This window comes from Miniopterus natalensis, chromosome 8 (assembly GCF_054644295.1).
Source record: "Miniopterus natalensis isolate mMinNat1 chromosome 8, mMinNat1.hap1, whole genome shotgun sequence".
Taxonomy (NCBI): domain Eukaryota; kingdom Metazoa; phylum Chordata; class Mammalia; order Chiroptera; family Miniopteridae; genus Miniopterus; species Miniopterus natalensis.
In genome coordinates, this window is record NC_142088.1 from 11,461,620 (window position 1) to 11,471,281 (window position 9,662).

General features: G+C 56.6%; 2 protein-coding genes across 2 annotated transcripts; one reads left to right on the plus strand and one right to left on the minus strand.

Moving 5' to 3' along the window:
* Positions 1-977: 977 nt before the first annotated feature.
* On the plus strand, positions 978-4,696 carry LOC107524780 (tubulin alpha-4A chain). Its single transcript, XM_016196841.2, has 4 exons — positions 978-1,033; positions 2,728-2,950; positions 3,261-3,409; positions 3,654-4,696. Exons 1-4 carry the CDS (start codon positions 1,031-1,033, stop codon positions 4,623-4,625), a joined length of 1,347 nt encoding a protein of 448 aa, XP_016052327.1. The 5' UTR covers positions 978-1,030; the 3' UTR covers positions 4,626-4,696.
* A 1,424-nt stretch (positions 4,697-6,120) lies between these two features.
* On the minus strand, positions 6,121-9,505 carry STK16 (serine/threonine kinase 16). The gene is made up of 8 exons (XM_087819581.1): positions 9,465-9,505; positions 8,919-9,108; positions 8,138-8,357; positions 7,748-7,881; positions 7,460-7,580; positions 7,241-7,336; positions 6,702-6,823; positions 6,121-6,589 (listed from the first exon to the last, which is right to left on the minus strand). Exons 2-8 carry the CDS (start codon positions 9,002-9,004, stop codon positions 6,451-6,453), a joined length of 918 nt encoding a protein of 305 aa, XP_087675707.1. The 5' UTR covers positions 9,005-9,108; positions 9,465-9,505; the 3' UTR covers positions 6,121-6,450.
* Positions 9,506-9,662: the final 157 nt, after the last annotated feature.

Below are 9,662 nucleotides of genomic sequence, written 5' to 3' on the forward strand. Positions count from 1 at the left end.
GGGACAGAAGAGAATGTGAAAGTCAGAATCGGCCACGCTATCAGAATCTTCATTTTCTCTTTTCCTCTTCAGCGTCAACAAACATTTTGATACCTCACAGCAATGCTTTCAGCGCGGAGTCCTCTCTTTTTCACCGATGAAGAAGCCACGGGCTCAGTGACATTAAGTCACCTGCCCAAGATCACACAGGGCAGTTAGGATGCGAATCCAGGTGCAAGGGCTCGCGTGGTTCTGGAAACCACGGGAAAGCGGGCAGGTGGTAGTGGCAAGGGCTCTCTAATAGTGACGGCGCTGACGACGAGGCCACTCTGGCGGGCAGCGGCCGAGCCGGGGCAGATTCTCCGGGTGGGCCATCGCAGACAGGCTGCGGGGCTCAGCTCGGCGGGGCGGTCTAAGGGATCGGCACCCTGGGGCTCAGGCTGTGCAGCTCCCGGTCCCCGGCCGCCCAAGGGCGTCGGCGAAAGCCAGCCGTCCTCGCCGGGGACCAGCAGGCGGCGTGCAGCCGAAAGGGGTTCCTCGAGGACCGGCCAGAGCCAGGCAGCCGGTTGGAGCGTCCAGGGAGGCAGGGCGGGGAGGGCACCGGCGAAGGCCTGCTGCAGCCACCTGAGAACAGCTGCTACTGCACCCGGCCCAAGGCAGAACACCTGAGCGCCCCGCGCCCCCATGACGCAGGTGCGGGCAAGGCGCGCTCTGGCACCGCACCCTGCGTGCCTGCAGCGGAGCCCGAGAGCCCCGAGGGTCGGCCCCAGACCCAGAGCGACGGGCTAAAGCTCGAGTTGCTACTTTTAACGCACATCTGACAGGTGAGGGACCCCAGCACGACGTAGGGGAGGAAACCCGCGCTGGCTCCACCCCTCTGGGCCGCCCACCCTCCGCTGGGCGTGGCCGCCGGGCCTCCGAGCTCCTAGTGGGCGAGCGGAGCGCGCGGCCCCGCCCCCGTATATAAGGCGGGTGCCGCACTGCAGCTAGCGCACTTCTCACTGAGACCCGTCGCCCGGACTCTGCGTGAGACCCACCGCCCCGACTCACCATGGTGAGTGCCGCCCCGCCAGCATCTCGCCCGTCCCCTCATTGCCCCCGTCCTTCGGGGACGCTCCCTCTGAAGATGCTTGGAGCCCCGCATCTGGCGTTCCGAGTCTCGAGGAGGTTTGAGGGTGTTTGCGTTCCCCCCACCCCCACCCCGTCCTACTGACTTTGGCCGGGCCGTGTAGTCCACTTTCGAAGGCTGGGGAAGGGGGTGGGGGAAGTGGGGTTCTTCACTAGCAGAGAGGAGCCCGCCTGGAGATCCCGTCCTGCTCCACACGCATTTGTGCCCTGATCCTCCTGAGGGGAGTCACGCGGTCCTGCGCCCGGGTTCCGCGTGCGAGGGAAGCCCGCTCGGCTGCCCGCCGCCGCTGGCCTCGCCCCACCCAGTCGCTGGAGCTGATCGCGCACGTGCTTGGCGCCAGAAGGTGGAAGGGGTCAGGTTACTTGGTCCAGCATCCCCTTTTCCTCCGACTGTGTGCGCATCCCTCTTACCCACGGCCTCCCCCCGCCGTGACTCAGCACCCCGCTTCCGAGCCAGGAATGGGGTTCGGTCTCGTGAGGCGCGCCGGCGCCTCCCCAGTGCGAGCCCGGCTGCGCGGACGGGCAGGGACAGCTGTCGCTGAGCGGGAGCGCGGGCCGGGGCCAGGTGGGGGGAGGGGAAGAGGTGGGGGGGCGGTATTTATAGCGCGGGGACGGGGGCCGAAATCCTATCCTCGCTTTCCGCTGGGATGTAATTGGAAAGAAGGGGGGCGAGTACAGGGCCGGGTGCCGGATGGCGCTCATCCTGCTCGGGGCGAGGCGGGCTACCTCTGGGCCTCACCGCGGGTTCCGCTTCCTTTTCTGAGTATTTGGAAACCTTCACCCCGCCGTTTCCGTGTTGGGGGGGGGGGCTGCGCGGCCGGGCGCCGCACCGCTTTGGCACTTCAGGGGTTACTCTGAAACTGGCACGGACTAGTTTAGAGCAGCGACTGCCCCAATGCTTACAACCCTTATTGCCCTCACCTGCCCTCTGTGCTCACCAGCATTATCTCTCTATTTTCCTGAGGCCTGTCGCCTTGGATGAAGGCGGTAAAGACACCCAGAGTGCGGGGAGGGGGGGAGTGGGAGGGGGGAGAGGAGCCAGATGGGTTTGATCCCAGAGCCAGACGGGATTTGAAGGTGGGGGAGAGGACATTCTGATGGCAGTGTGGTCAGTGGATGCCAGACTGGAAGGCTGAGGCACCTCTGCAGCCCACAGGAAAGAAAGGGGGAGAGGGTTGTGTGAAATTATAGTTGTTCATCATCAAAGCAAAGAGTTAATCAAGTGGGGCCTTTAGCGTGAATGGGATAGGAACTGGGCACAGCTAAAAAGTTGCTTGTCCTTGTCTCAGCTCCTGCAGCGTCTGCTGGTCTCATGTGAGCCTGCCCTCTCCTTCCCTGAGTATCCTACAAATGTAGAGCCACAGCTCTTAATTGACAAGGTCCCCATGGAGTAGTAGGTGAAGGGGCCGGCCTGCCCTACTGAGTGCCTCCAACTGGGGAGCCCTATGCAGGGGAGCCTGGGCAGGCTGCCAGCCTTCTCTGACCTCGCTCCATCCCCAAGCTTCCACTTTTGCCAACTGAGCCATCCTAGCTAGTTGGTGATGGGGTGGGAGAGAGGTTTATGAGGTGAGGACTTACGGATGTGGGGCTTATGCTGTGTCCCCTCTCTTTATCCCTCAGCGTGAATGCATCTCAGTACATGTGGGGCAGGCAGGTGTCCAGATGGGCAATGCCTGCTGGGAGCTCTACTGTCTGGAACATGGGATTCAGCCTGATGGTCAGATGCCCAGTGACAAGACCATTGGTGGAGGAGATGACTCCTTCACCACCTTCTTCTGTGAAACTGGAGCTGGAAAACACGTGCCCCGGGCAGTTTTTGTGGATTTGGAGCCCACTGTAATTGGTGAGAGAAAGAAGGGGGTGGAATTGAAGGGAGTGGAGAGTGATTCTAAAGCTTCTTTCTGGAGACAGCATCTAGACCTGGTTTTCTCGCCCTGAAAATTCCTCACCCAGTTTGAATCTAAAGAAGGCAATCTAATCTTAGGCTGGCCTGCACAGCAGGTCCGGGTTTCTCTCACACACTGGTATCTCAGACTGGCAGAAGGATGAACTATTTCACATATCTCACTGCAGCTACCACACTGAGGGAGGGAAAGCCCAGCTGAGGACAGCCTGTGGTTTGGGCCCTGACGATGTGGTTTATGCCCTTGCAGATGAGATCCGAAATGGCCCATACCGGCAGCTCTTCCATCCAGAGCAGCTCATCACTGGGAAAGAGGATGCCGCGAACAACTATGCCCGTGGTCACTACACCATTGGCAAGGAGATCATCGACCCAGTACTGGACCGGATCCGCAAGCTGGTGAGTCTGGCATGGAAGGGAGGGAGCTTTTGAGATGATGCTAGGGGTCGGGAACATTTTTTCCCCAGATCTTTTTGAAGGAGTCATCTCTAATTGTACATGTTCCAGAACATGTTGCCGATGTGGAATACTCATTAGTCTTTGCTCTGGCTCCTGAGATACTTAGGCTTTTGTGGAGTCAGACTATAGAGTTCCTCAGGCCCCTCCTCTACCTACATTGTTCTCTCTCTTTCTTGCCTTTCAGTCTGACCAGTGCACAGGACTTCAGGGCTTCCTGGTCTTCCACAGCTTTGGGGGGGGCACCGGTTCCGGCTTCACCTCCCTCCTGATGGAGCGGCTCTCTGTTGACTATGGCAAGAAATCCAAACTGGAGTTCTCCATCTACCCAGCCCCCCAGGTGTCCACCGCTGTGGTGGAGCCCTACAACTCCATCCTGACCACCCACACCACCCTGGAGCACTCAGACTGTGCTTTCATGGTGGACAATGAAGCCATCTATGACATCTGCCGCCGAAACCTGGACATCGAGCGCCCCACCTACACCAACCTCAACCGTCTCATCAGCCAGATCGTCTCCTCCATCACAGCTTCCCTACGTTTTGACGGGGCCCTCAATGTGGACCTGACAGAGTTCCAGACCAACCTGGTGCCCTACCCGCGCATCCACTTCCCCCTGGCCACCTACGCGCCAGTCATCTCTGCAGAGAAGGCATACCACGAGCAGCTGTCTGTGGCAGAGATCACCAATTCCTGCTTCGAGCCTGCCAACCAGATGGTGAAGTGTGACCCCCGTCACGGCAAGTACATGGCCTGCTGCCTGCTGTACCGTGGAGATGTGGTGCCCAAGGATGTCAATGCCGCCATTGCTGCCATCAAGACCAAGCGCAGTATTCAGTTTGTGGACTGGTGCCCCACGGGCTTCAAGGTTGGCATCAACTACCAGCCACCCACTGTGGTGCCCGGCGGTGACCTGGCCAAGGTGCAGCGTGCCGTGTGCATGCTGAGCAACACGACCGCCATCGCTGAGGCCTGGGCCCGCCTGGACCACAAGTTTGACCTGATGTATGCCAAGAGGGCGTTTGTGCACTGGTATGTGGGCGAGGGCATGGAGGAGGGTGAGTTCTCTGAGGCTCGGGAGGACATGGCGGCCCTGGAGAAGGATTACGAGGAGGTGGGCATCGACTCCTACGAGGACGAGGACGAGGGAGAAGAGTAAGAACAGACCAGCTGCCGGAGCCACTCACTATGTTTATTGCAAAATCCTTTCGAAATAAACAGTCTCCTTGCACGGTTTCTTGTTCCCTCTGTGAGTACTTGAGCTTCTGCTGCCTTCCTCTTGTGCTGCTGCTGCTGCTTCTGCTGCTTCTGCTGCTGCTGCTGCTGCCCTATTTGCTGCTCATGACCCTTTTCCCTTCCATGGCTGAAGGTGAGACCTGCCAAGGATCCGTTGCCAGGCTCAGAAAACATTACCCCAGGGACCTTGATGTAAGATCCTAAGGGGCACCCAGGACAGGGAGGAGATAACTGAATCCTGGGCCAGTCTGTCCAGCCACAAGCTGTTGAAGGATATGTCTTCACTTCCTTTCCGAGTAGGAGTTTAAGTCCAACAGTTTTTGTATTTGAGCTGGACTAGTACCCTGTTCTTCCTGCTGCCTCTGCATTCACAGACTCTGGAAGCGAGGCTTGGCCCAGGCACCTCTGTGTTATGAGGGCTTGGGAGTGGGGCTGAGCTGGCCCAAAGTTCCTTGGCATGGAGCCTAGTCATAAGCTTGGGGGATGGGAGGGAACAAGGCCATCTCCTAGAGTTGTTTATGTCACTGCATAAACGACTTTGCATAGCTTACTGTCTTGCTGCTTTGCTGGGGCCTAGGGCTGTGCCATTAAAAGTCAGGTGGTCTCCTGTTTGTGCTTTCTTTCTGGCCTCAGCCTCTCTGCTAGCTGGTGGGAGCCTCTTGCCAGGGCCCCAGGGAAAATTTCAACTTTGCTAATAGGCACCCCAGGACCCACAGACGGTGGGCAGGGCTGGGGAAAAAAGCTTCAATCTCAGGAGCAGGTGAAGCCAACCCAGCCCTTGCTTCCCCTCCCTGTGATTTGGGGACGCAGTGCCCTTCCCTGGGGAACAGGTTTCAAGCCCAGCACAGGCAGGGCCCCTGTTTACTCAACAGAGTAGACAGGAAGTGGCAGTTGGATACTGCCACGCCACACCGGCATCATTAATCATTAACCATGTGTGAGCGAAAACCATCTGGAAGACTGTGAGCCAAAATGGCTGACACCTCCACTCCCTTCACCCCCAGGCCGAGTCTGAGAGACTTGTTATGTAGCTGTCCCAAAGCTTCCTCAGGTGTCTCCACCCAGAAGCCCTTGCCTGGCAAACCGGCTGGGCTACTCTAAGCTACCCACCCCTAGGAATGAAGGAAGGAAAGTGGATTGAATGTGCATTTAGAGGATCCCATCCCAGTTCTTGGCATAGAAGCCTACTCAAGCCAGAGCAGCTTTAAGTTTTTAACTAAGATAAGCTAGAAGAACTGCCCATTGCCAACCAGCCAGATTTAAGGTAAGGATACCTGTCTCCTGACATGGGATGATGAAGTCATGCCATCCTGGCTCTACACCAGTCCCTCTTCTTCCCAGGCTGTTCCTTGGAAATAGCAACCAGACTTTGGGCCCCTTGCATTTCTTCTCTCACTCCAGGAACAATGAGACTAAGATCTACACCAAGCTGCTTCACTTTATTCTTGTATTTATACATTCTCCTGCTCCCAGATTTGGAGGCAGATCATGATATAAGCTCAGCAGTCCTGCTCAGATCCTTTACCAGATTCCATCAGTTTCCCTCCCCCCCCCCACCTCCCACCCTAACCCACCCCAACTCAGGCTCCCTGTCCAATTGCTCTGGGGGTAAGAGAACAGAGCAAATATAGGAGACTGAACTGACTCTCCCCAACCCCCCTGCCCCCAATAAGACAGCAGGATTCCAGTGAGGGACAGGGGCCTCATTCCAAGGCACAGAGGCCACCTCAACATGGCCACTGGTTTGTTCAGATTTGGGTAGTGTGCTGGCCCGGAGCTGGGGGTTGCAGTGCCTCCAACTGATTGAGGAGGAAAGGAATATGAGGGCGCTGCAAGGGGTCCACAGTCATCATCGAGGCCAGCAGCTGCCGCAATGCCGAAGAATGCCTGTGGAGAGGAGGGCAGGGTGACTGAGAGGCACCCATCCGCCATGCCAAGGCTCCCCCTCCAATAATGTCAAGGAGAGTCTGAAGTGCTTGGTGCCCCTTCTACTGCTCACCTGGGGCTTTGCGGGATGCTGAGTTGGTTCTGTACAGCCAGGGCCACACTGTCACCCTTCTGGAACACCATATCATAAGGGCCTTCCCCAAACATCATAGCATATAGCACACAGCCTAGGGACTGAGCATATCTTGGTTATTCCATAAAAGGGGGCCAATGGAGGTGATAACTCGCTTAATTCTGTAGTGAAAGGAGACTACATAAGCTAAAAGGACTATGCTGCCTTCAGCCACATGACACCACCAGGGCACAGAGAAACTACCAGTTAGCTAGAGGTCTCTACACCCCTTGCTTAGCCACTGACTTCAGCTCTGACTCTTAGCTGTACCAACCCTGTTCAAAGGGCAGGGTTTTACCACTTCCTGAGCAATTGAGCACAGTGTCGGTGACAGTTCCCAGGAAGGAAGTTGAGGGGGATGGGGACATACATGGTTCCTGGGCCCCATGCACTGGAAACCAAAGACAGGCTTCTCTACTCCACAGGAGGTACAGAGCAGCACTCCTCTCCACCCAGATTCCCACCCACATGCTCCTCACCCAAACATCAGTCCGCTCATCGATGACACAGTGGCTCTGCACAGAGAAGAGCTCCGGGGCCCGGTAGGAAATGGTGCACCGCTGGGCTGCCCAGTCCTGGAACAGTGGCCCCAGAGCTCAAAAATGGGGCACAGGTTATGGCCAAGTGACCAAATTAGGGAATACACCAGAAGAGGTCAGGGATGGGGAACAGGTGGGCAAAGGAACCTGGAGACTTACCTGCAGGGTCAGGGCCTGGCGGGAGCCCTCCACATGGATGCGTGCTTGATTCATGGAACCCAAGTCCATTAAAACTGGCTGCCCCTCATCTCCAAGCAAGATATTGGTGGGCTTCAGGTCCCTGTCAGGAAGTGGAAATGACCCATAAGCATCTCTGGACAGGAAGGCTAGAATCCTAGTGTGCAAAAGAATCATGGGGGTTGTTCCTTGGAAGGAGAGCCAAGACCTCTCATTTTTCTTGGTGGGGCCCTTTCTGCCCCAGAAAGTAAACTGGGCCCTCCCACTGACCTGTGGGCATAACCCTGGACATGAATGGCCTCAAGGCCTCTGCAGATACCCAGCAGTAGCTGAAGGATTTGATCTTCAGTCAAGAAGTTGCCTTTGTCTTTCAGCCTTTCAATCTCGTTCCACAGCGTACCTCTCTGCAACACAAGTATCCCCACAGTTGTTTTTCAAGCTTCTGTTCCTTGACCCTGACCCCTCCCCTATGTCAAAAGTCTAACAACCTTTTCACCACACACACCATACCCTACAGTCCTGTTTTGATTCCTCTAAACTCCAAGTTTGAAGTGGTCAAACCCAGGACATTGCCTCTGTTTCCTAACATACTTGACTGCTCACACAGCCCTTGGTTGGTGGCTCTGCTGCAACCCCTCCATAGCCAGGAGACTTTCTGACCTTGAAGAAAGGTAGCAGCAGCCAGGCCTCATGTTTAGTGCCCCGCTCCCTCAGACAATAAGCCACGAGGCGAAGGATGTTGGGGTGATCGAAGAGGTGATGCATGTCGGCTTCTCGTTGGGCCTCTTCCACATCCTGCTGCTCGTGACACAGGATTCGCTTCAGTGCGTAGAAGTGTCCATCATGTAACCCCTCCACTAGGTCCACATAGCTGAACCCACTGTGGGCCAAAGGGGTCAGTGAAGGACCATGGTCATCTCCCACATTGCTTGGATCCAAAGGAACTCCCTGGGGAGAATGGGGGGTGGGGGGGGTGTCTTTCCCACTTAGTAGAAATCCTCCCAAGATGAAGAGAAGTCTGCAGATTACTACACTTTGAGCTCAAGAGCTGGGACATAGTAATCTTTGAGGTCCTGTGGTCATAACCTAGTGCTCTGCACATGACAGATGCTCAATAAACATTAAACGAATAGTCAACATTTATTAAGTGCTATGAACCAGCCACTGCCAAGACATTTTATATGCAGTATCTCATTTAATCCTCAAAGCTCCATCAGTGACACAAGATAGTAATTATCTCCATTAAGCAGATGAAGAAACCATGGCTAATCAAGGTCACACAGATGGACTAGGAGGCCTGGCTTCAGAACCTACTTTCTTGACTAGCATGTCACTAGGCTCTGTCAGGTGAGTTAAAGGATAGGTTACAGAACAAAACCTTTGTGCCACTATCATGTGCAGACTGCTGTCCTTCGAGGACTAGTGATTTCCAAACACTCACCCCTCCCCCAGTTTCTGGATGAAGAGGTAGCGCTTATTGTCAATGATGACAGTTCCCGGAGAGCAGATACACAGCGCGTGGCCCATAATGCCTCAGTCATCCTCCTCAAGGGCGGTCTGAGGCTGCCAAAGTATTCGTCCAAGTAGAGTGGGCTCTTCCAGGAGACGTGCTGGGGGCCCAGGGGACCATGCTGAAAGGAAAAGAACGGCAGGGTGGCGGGTCGGGCACAATTCAATCGACCCCTTAAGTACTAATGCAGAGAGCTCAGGCCCAGCTCTCGGAATCTTGAGAAAACGGGCCCTGGCGATACCATCTCCAAGAAAGCTGGGATCAGGTGTCAAAGCCTCAGGCCACGCAGCGACGACCAGACCGCTTCCACCACCACCAGCCCACCTCTGGGCGGCCGCGCCTCCCACGCCCGTCCGGCCGCAAAGGCAGGGCATAGGGTAGTTCCCGGGGTGCGAGGCTCGGGCCCATCCCTGGCACAGCCCACCCCCGGGCTCGGCGTGTAGACCCCAGGTAGGCCAGTCGAGTTTCCCCACTGACCTGGCTTGGACAGTAGAGAAGCGCCAAGGACCGGAAGCAGTGGTGCGTCATCATTCCGCGCCTGCGTAACGGCCCCGCGGTATCCTAGCAACCGCCTGGCATCCTGACGATGTAGGGGCGGGGAGCTGACAAGCCGGGGGCGGGCTAGGCCTGCGGGAGGACGGGTACCAGGACCCGGGTGAGGGTTCCACACCTGGC